The sequence below is a fragment of the Phocoena phocoena genome, chromosome 4 (genome assembly GCF_963924675.1).
Source record: "Phocoena phocoena chromosome 4, mPhoPho1.1, whole genome shotgun sequence".
Taxonomy (NCBI): Eukaryota; Metazoa; Chordata; class Mammalia; order Artiodactyla; family Phocoenidae; genus Phocoena; species Phocoena phocoena.
The window spans coordinates 2810429-2831302 of record NC_089222.1 but is presented as its reverse complement, the minus strand read 5'-3'; the positions used below and the strand labels follow the sequence as shown (position 1 = coordinate 2831302).

The 20874-nt window shown below is 39.2% G+C and overlaps 1 protein-coding gene across 2 annotated transcripts in view; it reads right to left on the bottom strand.

The window, feature by feature from the left end:
- The window catches only part of NGLY1 (N-glycanase 1), a 62238-nt gene that overhangs the window by 15192 nt on the left and 26172 nt on the right, over positions 1-20874 (bottom strand). For both annotated transcript variants that reach the window (XM_065876636.1, XM_065876637.1), the window contains exons 4-7: positions 11077-11245; positions 4343-4565; positions 1982-2103; positions 709-854 (exon numbers count right to left, since the gene is read on the bottom strand). In XM_065876636.1, the coding sequence (XP_065732708.1) occupies positions 709-854; positions 1982-2103; positions 4343-4565; positions 11077-11245 (660 nt within the window). The remainder of the gene's footprint in view (positions 1-708; positions 855-1981; positions 2104-4342; positions 4566-11076; positions 11246-20874) is intronic.

Sequence of the window (20874 nt, the reverse complement as noted above, 5' to 3'; positions counted from 1 at the left end):
CAGACCATACTGTTAGCAAGAATATGGAGAAACTGGGAATTCGCACATATTACTGATGAGAATGCAAAACAGAATCATCGCTTTGGAAAACAGTTGAGCCAGTTTTTTAAAAAGTTAATCACCTACCGTTCGATTCGGTCATTCCACTACCAGGCATTTACCAAAGAGAAAAAAAAGCATATGCCCATGTAAAGACTTGTGCAGCTGTATTTGAAAGAGCAAAAAACTGCAAAGTACCCAAATGTCCATCAACAGGCAAATGGATACATTCATATGATGGAATACTGCTCAGCAACAAAAAGAATAAATTACTGATACTTGCAAACACATGGAGGAACCTCAAAATAATTATGATGAGTAAAATAACCCCCCCCCCCCCCCCCCCCGCCAAAAAGAGTATATATGATTCCGTTTACATACAACTCTGGAAATGCACATTGTGTACAGTCTCAAGAGAGCATATCTGTGGTTGCCTGGAAAGGGGCAAGAAGGAGCGAGAACGAACACAAGGAAACTCCCGGGATAATGGATGTGTTCACCACCTTAACTGCAAAGGTCATCTCTCGGGCATATACAAATGACAACACTTATTAAATTGTACACTTTAAACAAGTGCTGCTTATTTTATGTCAATTATACCTTCAAAGGCTGTCAAAAAAGAAAAAAACAATTTTATTCTTAGAACGCATTTTTTCTCTTCCGTCCTACCTCATCTTTAGAAAATGCGATGATGTAGGACAGCTTCTTGCCCCAGCCGATCTCATAGAGGAGGGGCTTGTCACAGACGTCTTCACACGCATCACAGTGCAGCCACCGCTGCTGAGAAGGGGAGTACACTTCTGTCCAGACGTGGTCTACGCAAGTGACAGACGAAGACGTGACAGAAAGAGTAAAACAAAAGCTAAGTTTATAAAACCAAGACTTCCAATAACTATATACAAACGCCTAAGATGAGAACCACGTGATAATATGCAAGATTCTAAATTTTAATTAACAAGTGAGCGTTTTGTGGCACACAAGACTCTAGAACACCTGCTTTAATTTCTCTTTCTCTCTCTTTTTTTTTAATAGGGGCAATTCTTGATGACTTTTTTTTTTTTAACTTTTTATTTTTATTTTCTGGCCGTGCCCTGCGGCATTTGAGATCCTAGCTCCCCAACCAGGGACCGAACCCGTGCCCCCTGCAGTGGAAGCATGGAGTCTTAACCACTGGACCGCCAAGGAAGTCCCTCTCTCTCTCTTTGAAATCCTTGCAATTGTTCTGGAAAATCTCCTTTAATACAGTCAGTTTTAGGCTTAATTAAAAATAATGTGAGCTATAGCTCTGAAAAGGGCAAACACATTGAAAAACAGCACGTAAACCATAGGACTAATGCACACAGTTTGCTAATGTGAAGGAGTTAATTCCACTTTGGAACTGTAGGCCAGCAGAGGTCTAACAGAGGATGTCTGGTTACTGATGGTCTCTATCTGACTCTTACGAGAACAGTAACTATTAAGTGAAGGTTTCATTTTATCCTAAGAAAGTAACAGAAACACAAGTTAAAAAATCTAAGAAGAAAAACGTTTTAACATGTGACACAAGTTATAACTAAATAAGGGCAATATAAATCTCACATGGCTTTTATTATATTTTATTGTATATTAAGACTACTAAATCTTTTACACTAATCTCTACAAAAATGAAGATTTCTACAGAACATCATTACACACGTTCTTATCCATAGAGAAACAGCACTACTAAAATGTCATGATAAATTGTTAATAAAAAATGTTTATAAAGTACCAGGCAAAATACTAGGGGTACTAAAAACAATCCTGTGATCCCCATTAAAAAAAAACAAAAACAAAAACCCCACGAGGCTGGGATTACTGCTATTTACAGAAGGCAAATGGAAACACAGACTGACAAAGCGGGACTGTACACCCCATCCTGAAGTCAGCAAGACCACCCTGGCCTCTGCCCACACGGCGTCCGCACCTGTGTAATCCCAGACGTAGCGGGCTTCGAAGCCCAGGGCTCTGCAGCACAGTGTGAAACAATTGGCCCACTCCCCGCACCGTCCACATCTTGTTTCCAGAAGTTTCTCGGGATTATTATACCTGGTTTAAAATAACAACAACAAAAAGCTTCAATTCATTATAGAAATCAAGCATTCTGAAGAATTTACATTACCTCCGTGCTAAACAGTAATATTTCTTAACTTCGTATTCTTAAATAACAATTAAAGAGCCTAGATTATGTGAGGCATTGTGCTAGAATCCTGGGTGGAAAATGATTCAACAGTGGTACAGCTTTCAAGGAGCTTACAGTCCTGAGAGAGGGAAAGAGAGAACACAAATCATTCAAATACATGGCAGACTGTGATACCTACCCTACAACAGGTCAGAATTAGTGTCATGGGGGAGGGGTCGGGGAGGAGGGCTTGATCCTGAACTGGGCCTTGAAGGACAGGCAGGATCTGGACAGGCAGATTCTCTAGGAAATCTGCATTAAGCATTAGTGCTACTCTAACAAGTGGTATAATTAGCTCATTGTACTTCAAAGGTAAACAACTTTAACAAATAACTCAAGAAAGATTTTAAAGCTTAGCCGAACTCAGTTTTGCTTAAAATACTATTCTTCTTTCTAACAACCATTTGGATTGAAATTTTATTCTGCTGAATTACTTAAAGGTGTCTGCTCATTTGCAAGTTGTGTTTTGAAATGTGTTTGCAACATTCTTTTAAAAAGTTACTCCAGTTATAAAATTATCATAAAGCTGAAGCACATCAAAATTTGCATATTGTGTTGAGAAGGATTTTGAGCTAATAAAGCTACTCAGGAAAAGTGAGCAGCGATGTCAGCTGTGAATGAACCATATCTGCAAGGACAAGCTGTCTGTCTTCATTCAAGCAGATGCTCTTGCTTGAGCTAAGTTAAATGAATTTATGGTTTAGGTAAGGTAGTTGCTGGAAGAAGTTGCTATTAACCTGAAGAAGTAACGGCAGCAGGATTAGAGCATCCTACGCCTCCATCCTCTAAACACACTCGTGCCAACCTGAAAGGCTGCTTGGTCTCTGATTAATAGTGTTCATCCTCCCAGCCCTACCCAGAGAACAGCGAACAGTAAGACAAGCACACGGTTAGGAGGGAGAAGGACAACGCTCGGTACAGACACCTTTGTTAGCCTCTGTCTCCCTGTGCACGCACTATCAGTCTCCACCCAACTGCTTAGACCTTATGAGGACAGGATTTAATCACAGACATCTTTTATCTTCAAATCTTTGCAAAGTACCTGTGCACACATATGCTGAATGAAAAAATAGCCTGCGCTTATTTTAGATAATTATTGGACAGTGGATTCTGTTTATCTTAGACTCTGTATATCACAGGACTGATTCCTCATTAGGACGGAACTGAGTCCCTAAGCCCCCAAAATCAGGTATTTTAAAAACTTGATATCTTTTCTTGCCTGATGATACAACCAAACTTTACAAGTATTGTCAATTAAGAACATCTGCTAAGAGACTTATAAAGGATGGAAAAAGTGAACAGAAAAGTTCCAGTTCCCTTAGTTTAAATTTAGAGATATGAGGGTAGGTTAGGTTGGTAGCAGAGGCCCCTAATTAAACTTCTGTCATTCAAGATAAAATATGATGAGGGGACTTCCCTGGCGGTCCAGTGGTTAGGACTCGGCGCTTCCACTGCAGGGGGCGCAGGTTCGATCCCTGGTCGGGGAACTAAGATCCCGTGTACCACACAGAACAGCCAAAAACAAACAAAAAAAAGATGGTCCTATACCATACTTTCACCTTCCATATTTCCATCTGATGATTTTGAGTACAGCATTGTATTTACTATCACAATGATCACTATTATTCTAGTGTTTTAGCATTATTTTGTATGTTATCAGTATTATTATTAAAGTTATCAGAAAGTTAAAACTTATGTATTAAAAGAATAAAAATACAAGATTTACAGCATTAAGTTGCTAGGACTACACTCAATTTATATTCAAGAGTCAACAAACATTTCCTATATAAAGCCAGACAGTAGATGTTTTAGACTGTGCAGACCATATGGTCTCTGTTGCCAGTATTCAACTCTTGACATTGTAATGTGAAAACAGTTTACAGACCATAAGCTATTGAAGCAGCATGGATGTGTCCCAATAAAACTTTATTTGCAATAACAGGATGTGGGCTGGATTGAGCCAGTCAGCCATAGCTTGCTGACCCCTGTCCTAGAGGAATATACTTCTAATAACTAAAATGAAGATTACAAGTTGATTTAATAAAATTCTCTTCTAACCATCCCAATAAGAGATTATTCTGACTTCAGTGTCCACGGGATGCTCACCTTGGAAATCGATTGCTGAACTGGCAGGCGTCACAGTAATGATCTTCCACTCTGTTTGCACCCCACTTCCGCTCATCATCACTGGGGAACAATGATTCGCCTCTAGACTTAGTCTGGCCACCACATTTGCTACACAAAATGTCATCCACCCAGTGAAAAAATTCTTCCTTAAACCAGTGTAAAAGCTCCAGCAAAAGAAAGTCCTCTTCGCTTACATTAGTACCTGAGAAGTTATAACAGAACCAAGTAAGATTTAAAGCATAAAAAACTAAAAACATCCATGTGCATTTTACCCTCAAATATGAAGCTGAAATATATGAAAACAGAAGATGATCTAGAAGGTCTTCACAAATAGGATGTGGACAGAATTGTCAGTGTATTGTGAAGCAGGCTGAAATACAAGGACGTAATCCACTGCACATTCAAAAGCAGTGGGACTTTACTGCATCCTCTGACCGACACCATGCTGAATACAACCACCTCTCAGGGAACTACGGACAGTTTGCAGTTGATCCTGAAGCACCTGGAAGGTAACAAAGTCTGATTTTGGAAAACATTTTTAAATGACTGCATTATATTTGTTGTCAGATATATTCACAAGTAAATATGAAACAATCACAGTTATTACAGGCGGAAATCACAGAATTCTGGACACCTTAAAAATCATCCTATTAGCTTTTCTATTAGTGCTTCAACTGTACAATATAATTCACCATCATTCAATATAATTCACAAAACACATAAAAGCACAACCATGTGTTCTATCTATCTATCTACCTATCTAAAACAACACTAGCAAGTGAGCATGACATATATTATTATATCCACTTTATCAAATAAAAAGATCTCTCTCTCGACCATATTCAAGACAGTGGTATCTCTGGGAAGAAGGAGAGGGGAAAACAATCTCGGAACATATGTGGGGATTCTCATTCCTATCTTTAATATTTTATTATTAAAAAAAATATATATATATGAAGGAGATATATGGCATAATGTTAAGATCTAATAAAGTCTGATGCTGGGCACAGGTGTTTGATCTGTTATATGCTATTCTTGTATTTATGTTTGATACGTTTCAAAATAAAAAAACTATAGAAGAAAAAAAAACTACAGAGAATATTAAAAGGCCAAAATACATTATGTTCTTGAATGGAAAAACTCAAAGTTGTTAACTCTCCGCAAATTAACCTGTACTTTAATGCAATCAACTGAAATTACAAAATAATTTTTCATAAACTTTAACAAGCTAACTGCAAAATGTGAAAGAGGAAAGGCACAAAATGGTCAACACAACTTTGACTAAGAATGAGACAAATTTGTCTACAGTACATCAAAACACATTACAAAATTCTAATTAAAATATTGTGATACTGATAAAGAACAGACAGAGATGAATGAAACAAAGCAAAGAGTCCTGAAAGACAGATTTCTAAGTGATACACAGTATTTAATAAAGTTAGCCTTTAAAGTAGTTCTAAGAGGATGGATTGTTCAACAAATGGTATTGGGACGAGTAGCTATCCAAATATCAGATCCCTACTACATTCATTCTAATACATATATATAAACACTATACACAGAGAGGGAATATTATAAAAGTAACAGTAGAAGTTTACGTTTATGACTTTGGTGTAGAAAACAAAACACAACTGTAAAAACAAAAAAAATAATTTTCTCATATTAAAATTTGTGACTTTTGAATTTCAAGATACACTGAATGAAATTAAAGGATACTGAGAGAAAAATGTAATGAGCCTAACAAAGAAAAGTATACAGAATATATTAAGAACGTCTATAAATCAGTAAGGATATTAACAGAACCCATTAGAAAAATTAGTAAAGTCCATAAAAGAAGTTCAATAATTTCATTAAGTTGAAACAAACACTCCCAGACACTTCTGGTATAAATTGGAAGGCAATTTGTTTGGCAGGGATCCACTGTAGTATAAAAGTATCACACAACCCTTGATACTTTTATATCTAACCCAGTGAAACATTCCTTCATGTAGGCAGGCATGCTTTACAAGGATCTTCACTGCAGCAGCCTTCAGAACAGGGAAATCTTGGTGTCCGTCAGTTGGGAACTGTATAAATAACAGTGCATGCACACTACAGAGCACTAGGGGGAGGGAAAATGACTTCCAAGACATGTCCGTAAATGAAAATCACCATGGATCTGAATATATGAGAGATGATACACTTTATTAAACCCATGCAACGTTATTTTTACAGATAACTATTTATGGGTGGAAATACACAGGAAAAGATATGAAAAGGAACACGTCATGTGGTAATAGCTGTTACCTGCAGAAGAGGAGGTAGAGGACTGACTGGCAGGGAGCGTTCAGCTTTTCCTGTACAACATGAAAGTTTCTCAACAAGGAGATATTCGTGAATGCTGGACTAAAAATGAACTTTAAGAAAAACAGCACTCTCATCCTGTTTTCTCCAACAAGTCCCTACAGCAGAGTGATCTTTTTAAGAATGCAAGGTAGCCTGAGTCGACTGAAACCCTCCGATGGGTTTCCATCTCGTTCAGAATACAAGCCAAAGTCGCCACTCTCGTTCTTTCAGCTGGCCCCTGTGGTAGGCCGAAAAGCAGCTCCCCAAAAGATATCCACACTCTAACCCCTGGAGCCCGTGAATCCCACCAAAGAAGGCAAAAAAAAAAAAAAAAAAAAAAAAAAAAGCCTCTGCAGGTATGATGCAGTAAGGATTCTGAGACAGGGAGATTATCCTACGTACTAAACAGGGGCACTAAATGCAATCACACGTGTCCTTTCAAGAGGGAAGCAGTGGGACACTTTACAGAGGGGAAGGTGACGCAGCGGCAGAGGAGCCGGGTGTGAAGATGCTGGTCTTCTGGACTGCAGTGGTGCAGCCACAAGCCAGACTGCAGGCAGCCCCAGAAGCGGACAGGGGCAGGGAGAGCTTCTCCCCTCCAGCCCTGCCCACACCTTGACTTCGGCCCAGGGATACTGATTACGGACTTCCGGCTTCCGGAGCTGTGAGACAGCACTCTCCTGCTGTTTCGAGGAGCCATGTTTGTGGTAATTTGCTACAGCAGCACAGGAAACTAATGTACCCCCTTTGCCTCTCTCAGCTTTCTGTCTTGCTCCTTCTGCTACGCCGGGTGCCCTCCTTCCATCCCCTAAACGTGCCAAGCTCACTCCCACCCACGGAGCCTTTGCAGTTGCCAATGCCTCTACCAGAAAAGAAGTGTTCCTTCTTTCCTACTTACATTAAAACGCCATTATCCTGCCCTTATATTATACAGTTGACCGTTAATCAATGCAGGGGTTATGGATGCTCATCTCCCCCACGCAGTGGAAAATCCATGTATAACTTTACAGTCAGCCCTCTGCAGTTCCACATCCATGGATTCAACCAACCTTGGACCATGCAGTACTGTAGCATGTCTTTAGAGAAAAAAATCTGCATGTAAGCGGGCCCGCACAGTTCAAACTGTGTTGTTCAAGGGTCAACTGTATACACAATCTTAGAAGTTGCATTCTGATGTGATGAAATTATGGATGGCTTATCTTCCCCCTATTTCCTGAATTTTCTACATAAAACAGGTATTACTTTTGTAATTAGAGGGAAAAAATGCCAGGGCAAACGTCAGCAGGGACATTGCTAACTATGTCTCCTCTGCAGGGCTCAGCACACACACAACATGACAGTAAGTACCTGCTAAACAGGCATGTATGTCAGGCATCACGTACAGGACCACAGTACTTTGAAATGGACAGAGCCTCCGTGACCACATGCTGATAAGCATCCTTGTTTTATAAATAGAAAAAAACCAAAAAACCCTGTTAATTCAAGAAGAGGAAGAACTGTTTCAAGGTCTCACAACAAACCTGTAGCTTAAGTAAGTTTGGGGAAAGGGCACTTCTCTGACTCTAGGCCTCTCTGGCCTTCCTGTCTCACCTATGGGGGGTGGGTCACAGGCCCGAGCATAAGGCCCCCTAAGACCCTGAGATTACAGAATGCTCCTCTCCCACACCTCACCACCACACCAACAGGACTCCGGTACAACAATAGGGGATGATTGCAACTAAACCATCTGCAGGATGCAGACTCGAGCTAAGGAGGGGTCCTTAGGAAAGCCCACAGACAACAGAGGGACCCCAAGAACACCAGAGGAACCCAAAGCCCCTGACACTTACAGCAAACATTAAACACAATGTCGTTAACGGTGTCCAATTCCTAGTAAAATGGACATTTACACCTTTCACAAAAGGCCTGTTCACCTCAGTTCCTATTACCCAATACATGGTATCCAACATTTAACAAAAAAATTACAAGGGGCTTCCCTGGTGGCACAGTGGTTGAGAGTCTGCCTGCCGATGCTGGGGACACGGGTTCGTGCCCCGGTCTGGGAAGATCCCACATACCGCGGAGCGGCTGAGCCTGCGCCCGGAGCCTGTGCTCCGCAACAGTGAGAGGCCCGCGTACCGCAAAAAAAAAAAAAAAAAAAAAAAAATTACGAGGCATGCTAAAAGGCAAGGAAAAACGTGAAGGAAAGAAAAAAGTCTGAAGAGGTAAAGCAAAGCATCAGAACCACTCATATACGGCACAAATTTTGGAATTAGGGAAGTTAAAATTACTATGATTAATACGTTTGGGGCGCTAATGAGAAAGGTAGACAACATGTGAGAACAATGTAAGCATAAGGATGGAAACTCTAAAAAAATGCTAGAAACCAAAAATGCTCTAACAGAGATAAAGAATGCCTTTCACGGGCTCATCAGTAGACTGGACACAGCCAAGGAAACAATCACTGAGCCTGAAGACAGGTCAACAGAAACATCCCAAACGGAAAATCAAAGAGGAAAAAAGAGAATAAAAACAAACAAAGGAACAAAACACCTAGAACATCCAACTATGGTGGGAGAATTTAAAAAATGGACCAGAACATCTAACAATGGTGGGAAACGGTTGATAAATAAAGGTAGAATAGGATACCCTATTTTGGAATATCAGAAGGAAAAGAAAGAGAGAAAGGAGCAGAAGAGATATCTGAAGTAATAATGGCCAAGAATGTTCCAAAATTAATGAGGCAGCAAACCACAGATCTGGGATGCTCAGAAAACACCAACCAGGATAAGTACCAAAAAACTACACATATGCACATCATATGCAAACTGAAGAAAACTAGAAACAAAGAGAAAATCCTGAGTGAAGCTGGGGATGGAGGGGGAGGTGAGGGGCATAGGTGGGAGAAACCTAAAGAAGAATAAAGATAGAAATTACGATGGACTTCTCCTCATGAACAAGCAGGCAGCAGAGTGAATAGAAATTTAAAGTGTCATTGACAGAAAAAAAAAACCCAGCAACCTAGAATTCTACATCCCAGTGATATTATCCTTCAACAGTGAAGGAGAAATAAAGACTTTCCGAGGCAGAGAAAAACGGAGGGACTTCACCTCTAGTGTACCTGCCCTGAAAGAAACAGTAAAAGAAGTTCTTCGGGAAGAAGAAAAGTGATGGTCACAAACTCCGGCCTGCATACAGGAAGAGTATCAGGGGAAGAATGCATGAAAGTAACACAAAATCTGTTATTTTTCTCATTCTTACTTAGTCTAAAAAGTAACAGCTTAAATAATAACAATAGCAATGTACTGAGTGATTAGAGTCTGGGTAAGTGAAATGAATGACCGCAGTCTCGAGGGATGGGAAGGAAGAATTGAGACACTCTGTTGAAACGTGTCTGCACTACACACGAAGCAGCATAATGCTTCTGAAGGAGGGGGAGGGATAAACTGGGAGTCTGGGATTGACATACACACACCACTATATATAAAATGGATAAACAAGGACCTACTGTGTAGCACAGGGAACTCTACTCAATACTCTACAATAAGCTGAATGGGAAAAGAATCTGAAAAAGAATAGATACATGTATCTGTATAACTAAATCAATTTGCTGTACACCTGAAACTAACACAACATTACCAATCAACTATACTCCAATATAAGACACATTTTTTTTTAAATTGGAAAAAAATGTTTACTGTAAACTAGGGCAACCACCAAAAAAATACTACAGAACCCCCTAGAAAGGACAGTATTAAGAAATGACTTAACAGATAAAAACCAATTACATAAAAACTCAAAGTAAAAATGCTGAAGTTGGAAAAATTTAACAACTAAAATCCGAAGACCATTAATGAAAATAACAAATAATTATTGCTTGATGAATGTGGCAGGCACTGTTCTGAGCCATTTACATGTACTATCTCAGTTATCTCTTAAAATTATCATTCCTATTTTCAAAGGAAGAAACTGAGGTAAGGAGATTAAACTACTTGCTCAGTAAGAGTCAGAGCTGAATTTATACCCAGGTAGCTGGCTTCTATATCCACACTCTATCAGTAACTGTCTATTAAAGGGAGTCAGGGGTCTAATCACATGAATTAATTTTGAGTAAGGTTTTTCTCCAATTCACATTAAAATCTTCTAATAATGCCATCATATATTCCATGGACTAAAGATCTACTATATCTGAAAAAAAAATCATATATCAATGATTAAACTGCAAATACACATTCCAGTGTGCATGAGGTGTATATGCAATGAAAAATTATACTACTGTACTTCTTAAAAATCCGAATAGAACTGGGTTACGTATTTACAACGCACACAGCAAAAGGCACCATTTCAGCATTCCCATTTATTTAGCAACGATGCATATTTAGCAATGAACGGTTATGTGAAGCCACTACCTTTATCCAATTTTCTAGCTCTAGATAACTTTTCTTGTGATCTCCTTTTTAGTTCTTGGACTGGAATACAAGCCAGTACTTTCTCCTGGACAGCAAGGTTCTCATAGACCAGTACATGCTGAATGTTGGACTGAAGGGCTTTTAGAATGACCGAATCACCAGTAGTAACCTAACAGAAAGAAAATAATGAAATTAGCTTTTCTCCATATGCTATAAAAATAATAACAGCAGTTCTATGTTAAACATAATAAAGACACACAGGTTCTATGATTTCACAGATAAAGAATGCATGGATTCATTGAAATATAATAGTTATACCCAAAACCTTTACAAAATTAGTATTAGGAGACAGCCATATCTGTATCACAGTCTAAGACGCGTCTATATTTTCATCTGAAAGTATGTTACTGAGGATATAAATATTTAGGCAGGGATATGCTGAACTCTTGACCACACACCTGGAACAAGACAGCACTCTAAGCAATGCATCTGACAGCTGTTTCCACTTCAAATCCCTGTAAACGACAATTTTTTTAGAACTTTATAGCGCATTAGCTACTGAGGACTACTCTCAAGGGATCAGGAATTTGGAGGAATTCCTGAGAGGAAAGGCAGATGCAAATGGACTAAAGGAAGAAACAATGGCAATAGGCCCTCTAGAGAGAGTGGTTACAAAAACTAAGAAAAAGTTCTCAAAATAATCCCAAGGGGGAAAAAAAAAAAAAAATCCCAAGGAGAGAGGAGCCTGAGGACCCGCAGAGCAGGAAGGGGCCTTGGAGTGACCGTGAGGAAGGCTGCTGGGCTCCACGGGAGGAACAGCTAGACATTCTGGTCACCACTGTCAACAAAAAAGTGTGTCTCTGGGCAGTGAGGGCGGACGCTTAGACTTCTAAAAGGAAAGACGAGTGCCCCGGCTCAGAAGAGGCGCTGCTCAGGCAAAGCCCACCTGGCAGCATGTCCTGTCCCTCCCCACAGTGGCTGAAACCACATGCGGTATTCACAGATAGGCTAGCAGGGACTCTCAGACCCCTGTGAATCTACAACAACCCGTATTGTTGAGAAGATGCACTAGAATCAACAGCAGAAGAAGGAACCCTGTGGCAATGACAGCAAATACAGAAAAAGACTAAAAAAAAAAGTCTATCTTTAGAAATGCAAGAGTACACTGGAGTCAGAGAAAGAAAACTATGGATCTTGGAAATTAAAAATGTAAACACTGAAATGAAGCACAGATGATGTGTCAAACAGCAGAACAAACACAGCTAAGTGATCAATCAATTAGAAGGTTGAGACATTTTCTGAGGATGCAGTACAAAAGAACAGATAGACACTGAGGATAAACCCCCAAACTTCCCAAATCCAGCTAACAGGAAGTCTAGAAAGTAGAGTAGAAACAAATGGAAAAAAAAACTTCTCAAAGAAATAATGGAAAATCTCTGAGAGCTGAAGAAAGAGCCAGTGTGAATGGGAAAACAAAAACAAAAACTATACCAGGTATGTAATAGTGACATTTCATGACAGTATAAAGGATTAAAAACAAAATACTAAAAGCCTTCAATGATATCAGACATCTCACTGGAAACAATGGAGTAAAATCTCTGAAATACTGAGAGAAAATGAGAACATACGACGCATACCCAGGCAAACTAATTACATAGAAGGGCAAAATAAACACATTTTCTGATATGTAACAATGCAGAAAATATATCACTCCCAAATCCTATTTTAAAAAATTAGAAAAGTTATCGTCCCCCCCAAATATAATATAGCCAAAGTAAATAAATAGAACTCCAAGGAGTAGAACCTGGGATAAAAGAGCAGGAGCGAGTTAAATAAAAACCAAACAAACTAGTTAAACTTAAGTTCCGATTGTTATAAATAAATAATGATAATTGAAAAGCAAAATCTAAGAAAGGTGGCAGGGAAGGGAGAAGAGTAAATCCTTTCTAAGGTTCCTGTCTTGTTGTAAGATGTTGATAGAAAAATACAAAGTAAATACCTGCATTAGAAATTTAAAGAGAATAATGAGAAGACTAAAAGGAGGATACTTAACTTCCTAATTTTTAGAGGGAAAATAATGGAAGAAAACTTGATCCATCTAAACAAAAATAGAAAAAGAAAAAAAAAAACAAGAAGGACACAGACAACACAAAATAAGATGTCAGAAGTAAGTTCAAACATTAGAATTACAGTAAATAGGAATGGATTAACCTGTTTATTAAAAGGCAGAGATAGATTAATTTAAAAAATAAAACCCATTACCAAATACTTACTGTAATGTCAGGCACTGTATCAAGCACTGGGCATGGGTACACAAAACAGACATCATCGCTTTACAGTCTGAAGGAGAAGGCATTAAACAAGAAACGAGAGAATCTTCACATGAAGTCGACAAATGTTTGTGTGTGTGCATATGTGTTAGATGATGGAAAAATAATGGAGACCAAACCAGACAAGGACATTATCCTCACAGAGTAGGGAGTCTGTGGACACAGAAACAAATATTGCTACAATGATGCTAATTTACTCAAATATTTAAGGAGCCTTTATTACCTGTTAGGTACGGGGGATATAACGGTTAGACAGTTTATTCATATGTACGGTAAGAGTTATAAAGCAAACACAGAGGACAGTGTAACTGTACAACTAGAATTCCCTGGAGAAATGATATTTGCAGTAAAATATGAAGGATGAGAAGCAGCTGGTAACCAGGGAAGGGAGAAGACCACTCCTGTCACAGGGAGCAACGTGTAGGTAGCCGGGGAGTCTGCACAGGGGGACACACTTAACATGCTGTGAAGGATCAGAGAGAAGGTCAGTGTGTCTGGAGCACAGAGCACCCAGGGGAAATGATGGTGCGAGACAGCTGAGCAAGAAGTCGGGCTGGGGAAGCATCTAGATCTTCCCTGTCTCTTTCCAATGTAATGGGAAGCTATTAAAGAGACCTAAGCAAGGGAGTAAAATGATCAGATTTGTGTTCTCTGAGTCTGACACCAGCTGTAGGGGGGAGAAAGCAGGCCTCAGAAGACTCACTGGGGGACCACTGCCGAACTCTGAGGGAGCGGAGGCTTAAACCAGCGTGGGGACAGAGGTGGTAGAATAGTGAATGGATACGAAAAACATGTAGGAAGTAGAATCAACAAATCCTAGTGACTGAACCGTGGGGTCAGGGGGCAGTTAGGAAAGTAGAAAAATATGTGGGAATGATTCACATATGAGCAACTGGGTCAATGGTTGAACCACTTCTAATAGGAGAAACACCAGGAAATGGTCATCTGAGCTGAAAACTACGAACGGTCAAATAAAAATGAACTGAAAAAGGTCCATTAAATTTAGCAGCATGGAGATCACTGATGATCTTAGTAATAAGTTTTGTAACAGTGTTAATAAGGAAAACAAGTTTTAAGAGACTCAGTGGTATAAGTGGTGTCCCGAAGTGGGCCAGGTGCCCCAAAGGAGCTGTACAAAGTGGTCCACTGGGATAGGGACAGAAAATATTACAACTTCTATTATTTTTTTGTCCAAAAAGTAAAGCAATTTATTATAATATTTAATATTTGGATCAATGGTGGCTTCCTCCCAGGCTACAGAAGCCATCCTGAGGGAAGAAAGTCCCACAAAGTAGAGGGGTTCACAGTGGCACGCTCACTCCTACTTCTGCTCCCATGATGCTACAAACCTCTGCAGTTCAAATGTGCCTGGTTCAGTGGATTTACAGATTATACTATGCGGTTTTAACTAATTTAACCCTCAACCTGGCTTAAAAAAGATTTCAAAGACCTCTAGGCACTGAGGCTAATACTTACAATGTAAGCACATGTGGAGTGTTACAAGAAGAAAATGGCAGGGCTAACCCATCTATTATTTTAGTATGAGCCCCTTCAACAGCCATATTTTAATGCCAAAAAAAAAAAAATCACAATCTACTGAGATCTGACAAACAAAATGATCAAGAGTATTTAAAATAAGACATGTCTACGTTCTTGAAATGATATAGTGTTAATACGTTTTTTAAATTAAAAATGTTACTTATTTTCTAGCTCCTCTTTACATTGTTTTATAATGTATCGAGTACACTGGCATACTAGTATATGTATATAATTTATAAACAAATAAATACACATTGAGAGGACATGCTCAGAAATGTTTTACTGACGGGGCACATGTTAGAATGAGGAGACCTGCGAGACAAGTACATGAGGAGTACAGATGCAGGGATGCATACTGGGGATTCTCCCTGAAAGTTGCTGTGAAGAGGAAGTGAGAAATACAGGAATGCACGATCCAGGGATACTTGTGTGACGGCTTGTTTCTAAGAGCTACATAAGAGGTTCATAAACGTTAATCTGCTTGGGAAGAATGCAGGTTTCCAAGCTCCCCCCTCTCTTTCTGGCTCAGCCCGTCTGGGGTTTGTCCAGGTTATTCTGATGCCAATGGTTCAAGCTTAGATGAAAACTGGCCTAAAGCAAGGTTTCAATGCCACTGAGAAGAATCTCCAAGAAAAGGGGCAGGTCAAGACTGCACAGTCCATCTGCGATCCCACGGTGAACAGAGGAGAGGAACACAGGTACAGAGGACGGGCTGGCCTTTAGTAGGTGCAGACACATTTACTCTACTAACAGATGACAGAAGAGATGGGGCAGACCTGAAGGTGGGAAACCCAGGGCATCCACAGCAGGAAGGAGTGTGCTTTTTACCAGAACTGACACAGAAACAAACAAACAAGCAAACAGGGATGTCTCCATTTTTACTTGAAAGAATTCCTATAAAGAGGAGACCCTTACGGTTGTTATTTATTTATTTATTTATTTTTACACACAGATTTTCATTTACTGGGAGGGTAAGAACTCATCCAAAGAATTTTTATTTTCATTTTTCACTCTGGAAATTACCTCCTTCACTGTGGTCTTTAATGGCACTCAATCTTGAAGAATAAAGTTTATTTTCTTTGCCTTATTTCTTTAAATACTCATTAGCACAGTGCCAAAAAAAACTAATGCATAAAAATAGAAGTTTGCTGATTGCATGGCCATTATAGCAGCTGGGTAAATGTAGATGAGGCAACAGTTAATTGCTTAAGAGTTAAAAGTTATTTGGAATACAAATGGGAGTTTAAAACGTGAAATCTGTTTTAGAGCAAAAAAGATTTTTTTCTTCACTAATCATACCTGGATTCCAATTATTTGGTTTCTAATGTGAGATATTTAAGACTCTTTATAAGAAAACAAGTACAATGTGTATTTTTGTCAAATCACACAAAATAGAAGCAGTGATAGAGGCAGTGGAATTTGGATCAGCAAATTTACTTCTTTAGTCAAGGACAAGGCTTCTCAAGCCCACCAGCCCTCTTTCTACCTTTTTACAACCCTTTGCTTCAATGGCTGTTAAATTTAGAACCTGTTTTCTTAACATAAAAGTTATGTTTAATAAATTTTTAACGACAGTTTTAATCAACTTGTGACTTCAATAAACATTTCTTACAAAAACCGCTTTATTCTATTTGTAACAGTAATAAATGTTGCAGAAAGTTTTCAGGAAATACTGAATGGTATAAATAATGTGAAATCACTATAATTTCACCACTCAGAGAAAACTATAGCTAAGATATCTGTGTACAGCTTTCCAGACCTTTTAAAAATGAACATATTTATGTATGTGTGTTTTTAATAAGAAAAATGGAAATACACACAAACACACAACATATGTTGTTTAATTTTGGAATTCTTAGTTTACCTTTTTTTCACCACATAATAATTGTCTTCATGTCAAAATATACCACATCATCATTTCTAAAGGATATTAAGAATGCCAATGTAAATATGTGTCATAATTGCCTGTTGAAAGTATGTAAATATATGTTACTTTTAGGAATGGTTCACGAACAAGAAATTGAACATTTAAATCTTGTGTCCAAGGGAGACAAGGAGGAGATTTCTCCTCTTACAAAGTTTGCATATAGATCCAGACTAAGAAGTTGTCTTATGAGATTTAAATAGTTTAAAAATCGACTAACTCAGAGGTGCACAGCCAGGGGAAGAAGACGCCAGGGCGGCCAGGAGGCTGAACCCGAGTGCTCTTCATGCTGGGCTCCTACCGTTTTAAGTCTACATTTGAAGGTTCTGCAATTCTGACTTAACTCTTTAACATCTTCAAGATGGAACAAATTTGACTCTGATGTGGAGACTAGAGAAGGGCTTTGCATACAATAAGCAGAATTGGTGTCAATTTAAAATTATAAACAGAAGAGAGAGGAGACAAGATGGTGGAGCAGAGGGACCTGAGCTCATCTCCTCTCAGGAAAACAGCAAAATAACAACCAACTGCTGAACAGCCATGGATGAAAAAGACTGGAACCTACCAAAAAAGATATTCTACACCCAAAGACAAAGAAGAAGCCACAGTGAGACGGTAGGAGGGGCGCTTTCGCTGTGTAATCGAATCCCACACCCACCAGGGGGGCAACCCACAAACTGGAAAATAATTATTTCGCAGAGGTTCTCCCACAGGAGTGAGACTTCTGAGTCCCATGTCAGGCTCCCCAGCCTGGGGGTCTCACATCAGGAGGAGGAGCCCCCAGAGCATTTGGCTTTGAAGGCCAGCAGGGCTTGAGCGCAGGAGCTCCACAGGACTGGGGGAAACAGAGAATCTGCTCTTGGAGGGCGCACACAAGGCTTCACATGCGCTGGGACCCAGGGCAAAGCAGTGACATTGTATCAGCCTGGGCCAGACCTACCTGTGGGTCTAGGAGGGTCTCCTGGGGAGGCGGGGGTCAGCTGTGGCTCATGTAGGCTCCAGTGCTGGGACACCTCAGTCGAAGCAACCAACAGGGTGGGAACACAGCCCCACCCATGAGCAGACAGGCTGCCTAAAGACGTCCTGAGCACACAGACACCTCTAAACACACCCCTTGACATGGCCCTGCCCATCAGAGGGACAAGACCCAGCTCCACCCACCAGTGGCCAGGCACCAGTCCCTCCCACCAGGAAGCCTGCACAAGCCCCTGGACCAAACCTTACCCACCAGGGGGCAGACACCACAACCAAGAATTACAGTCCTGCAGCCTGAGAAACAGACCACAAACACAGCAAGTTAGACAAAATGAAACGGCAGAGAAATAGGTTTCAGATGAATGAACAAGATAAAACACCAGAAGAACAACTAAGTGAGGTGGAAATATGCAATCTGCCTGAAAAAGAATTCAGAGTAATGGTAAAGATGACCCAAGATCTTGGAAAAAGAATGGAGGCACAGACTGAGACAATACAAGAAATATTTAACAAAGAGCTAGAAGATTTAAAGAACAGAGATGAATAATACAATAACTGAAGTGAAAAATACACTAAAAGGAACCAATAGCAGAATAAATGAGGCAAAAGAACGAATAAGTTAGATGGAAGACAAATTGGTGGAAATCACTGCTGTGGAACAGAATAAAGAAAAGAGAATGAAAAGAAATGAAGACAGTCTTGGAGACCTCTGGGACAACATTAAACACAGCAACATTCACATTATAGTGGTCCCAGAAGAAGAGAGAAAGAAAGAGCCTGAGAAAATACTTGAAGAGATTATAGCGGAAAACTTCCCTAATGTGAGAAAGGAAACACTCACTCAAGTCCAGGAAGTGCAGAGAGTCCCATACAGGATAAACTCAAGGAGGAACACACCGAAACACTTATTAAGCAAACTTACAAAAATTAAAGACAAAGAAAAAAATATTATAAGCAACAAGGAAAAAGCAACAAATAACATACAAGGGAATCCCCATAAAGTTATCCGCTGATTTTTTTCAGCAGAAACTCTGCAGGCCAGAAGGGAGTGGCATGATATATTTAAAGTGAGGCAAGGGAAGAACCTACAACCAAGAATGCTCTACCCATCAAGCCTCTCATTTAGATTCGATGAAGAAAGCGAAAGCTGTACCGACAAGCAAAAGCTAAGAGAATTCAGCACCAAGAAAAGAGCTTTACAAAAAAATCTTTAAAAAACTACTCTAGGCAGAAAAGACCACAACTAGAATCAAGAAAATTACATATGGGAAAGCTCACCATTAAAGGCAAACATAGAGTAAAGGTAGGAAATCATCCACACACAAATATGATATCAAACCCAGCAATTGTGAGAAGAGGAGAGTACACATGCGGGATATTGGAAGTGCATTGGAAATTAAAAGACCAGCGACTTAAAACAATCGTGTTTGTATACAGATTGCTATATCAAAACCTCATGGTAACAGCAAACTAAAAATCCACAACAGATACACACACAAAAAAGAAAAAGCAATCCAAACAACACTAATGACAGGCATCAAGTCACAAGAGAAGTGAACAAAAGAGGAAGGGAAGGAAAAAAACCTACAAAAACAAATCCAAGACAATTAACAAGATGGCAATAAGAACATACATACTGATAATTACCTTAAATGTAAATGCATTAATTGCTCCAACCAAAAAACAGACTGGCCGAATGGATACAAAAACAAAACCCATATATATGCTGTCTACAAGACACCCAACTTCAGATCTAAGGACACATACAGACAAAGTGAGGGGATGGAAAAAGATATTCCATGCAAATGGAAATCAAAAGAAAGCTGGAGTAGCAATACTCATATCAGACAAAATAGACTTTAATATAAAGAGTGTTACAAGAGATAAGGAAGGACACTACATAATGATCAAGTAAATATATATGCACCCAACACAGGAGCACCTCAATACATAAGGCAAACCCTAACAGCCATAAAAGGAGAAATCAACAGTAACACAATAACAGTGGGGGTTTTAACACCCCTCTTACAGCAATGGACAGACCATCCAGACAGAAAATAAGGAAACACAGGCCTTAAATGACACATTAGACCAATGGACTTAATTGATACTTATAGAGCATTCCATTCAAAAGCAGAATACACATTCTTCTCAAATGCATGGAACATTCTCCAGGATAGATCACATGCTGGGTCACAAAGCACACCTCGGCAAATTTAAGAAAACTGAAATCATATCAAGCATCTTTTCCGACCACAACACTATGAGATTAGAAATCAACTACGAGAAAAAAACTAAAAAAACACATACACGTGGAAGCTAAACAATATGTTACTAAACAACCAATGGATCAATGAAGAAATCAAAGAAGAAATCGAAAAATAACTAGAGACAAATGAAAATGAAACACGACGATTCAAAACCTATGGGACCTGGCAAAAGCAGTTCTAAGAGGGAAGTTTACAGCAATACAATCTTACCTCAGCAAACAAGAAAAACCTCAAAGAAACAACCTAAACATACACCTAAAGCAACTAGAGAAAGAAGAGCAAACAAAACCCAAAGTTAGTAGAAGAAAAGAAATCATAAAGTTCAGAGAAGAAATTAATGAAATAGAGATGAAGAAAACAACATAAAATGTCAATGAAAGTAACAGTTGGTTCCTTGAAAAGATAAACAGAATCGATAAACCTTTAGCCAGACTCGTGAAGGAAAAAAAGGGAAAAGGGCTCAATCAACAAAATTAGAAATGAAAAAGAAGTTACAACTGACACCACAGAAATACAAAGGATCATAAGAGACTACTACAAGCAACTCTATGCCAATAAAATGAACAACCTAGAAGAAATGGACAAATTCTTAGACAGGAACAATCTTCCAAGAGCGAACCAGGAAGAAATAGAAAATATGAACAGACCAGTCACAAGCACTGAAATTGAAACTGGGATTAAAAATCTTCCAACAAACAAAAGTCCAGTACCAGATGGCTTCACAGGCGAACCCTATCAAACATTTAGAGAAGAGTTAACA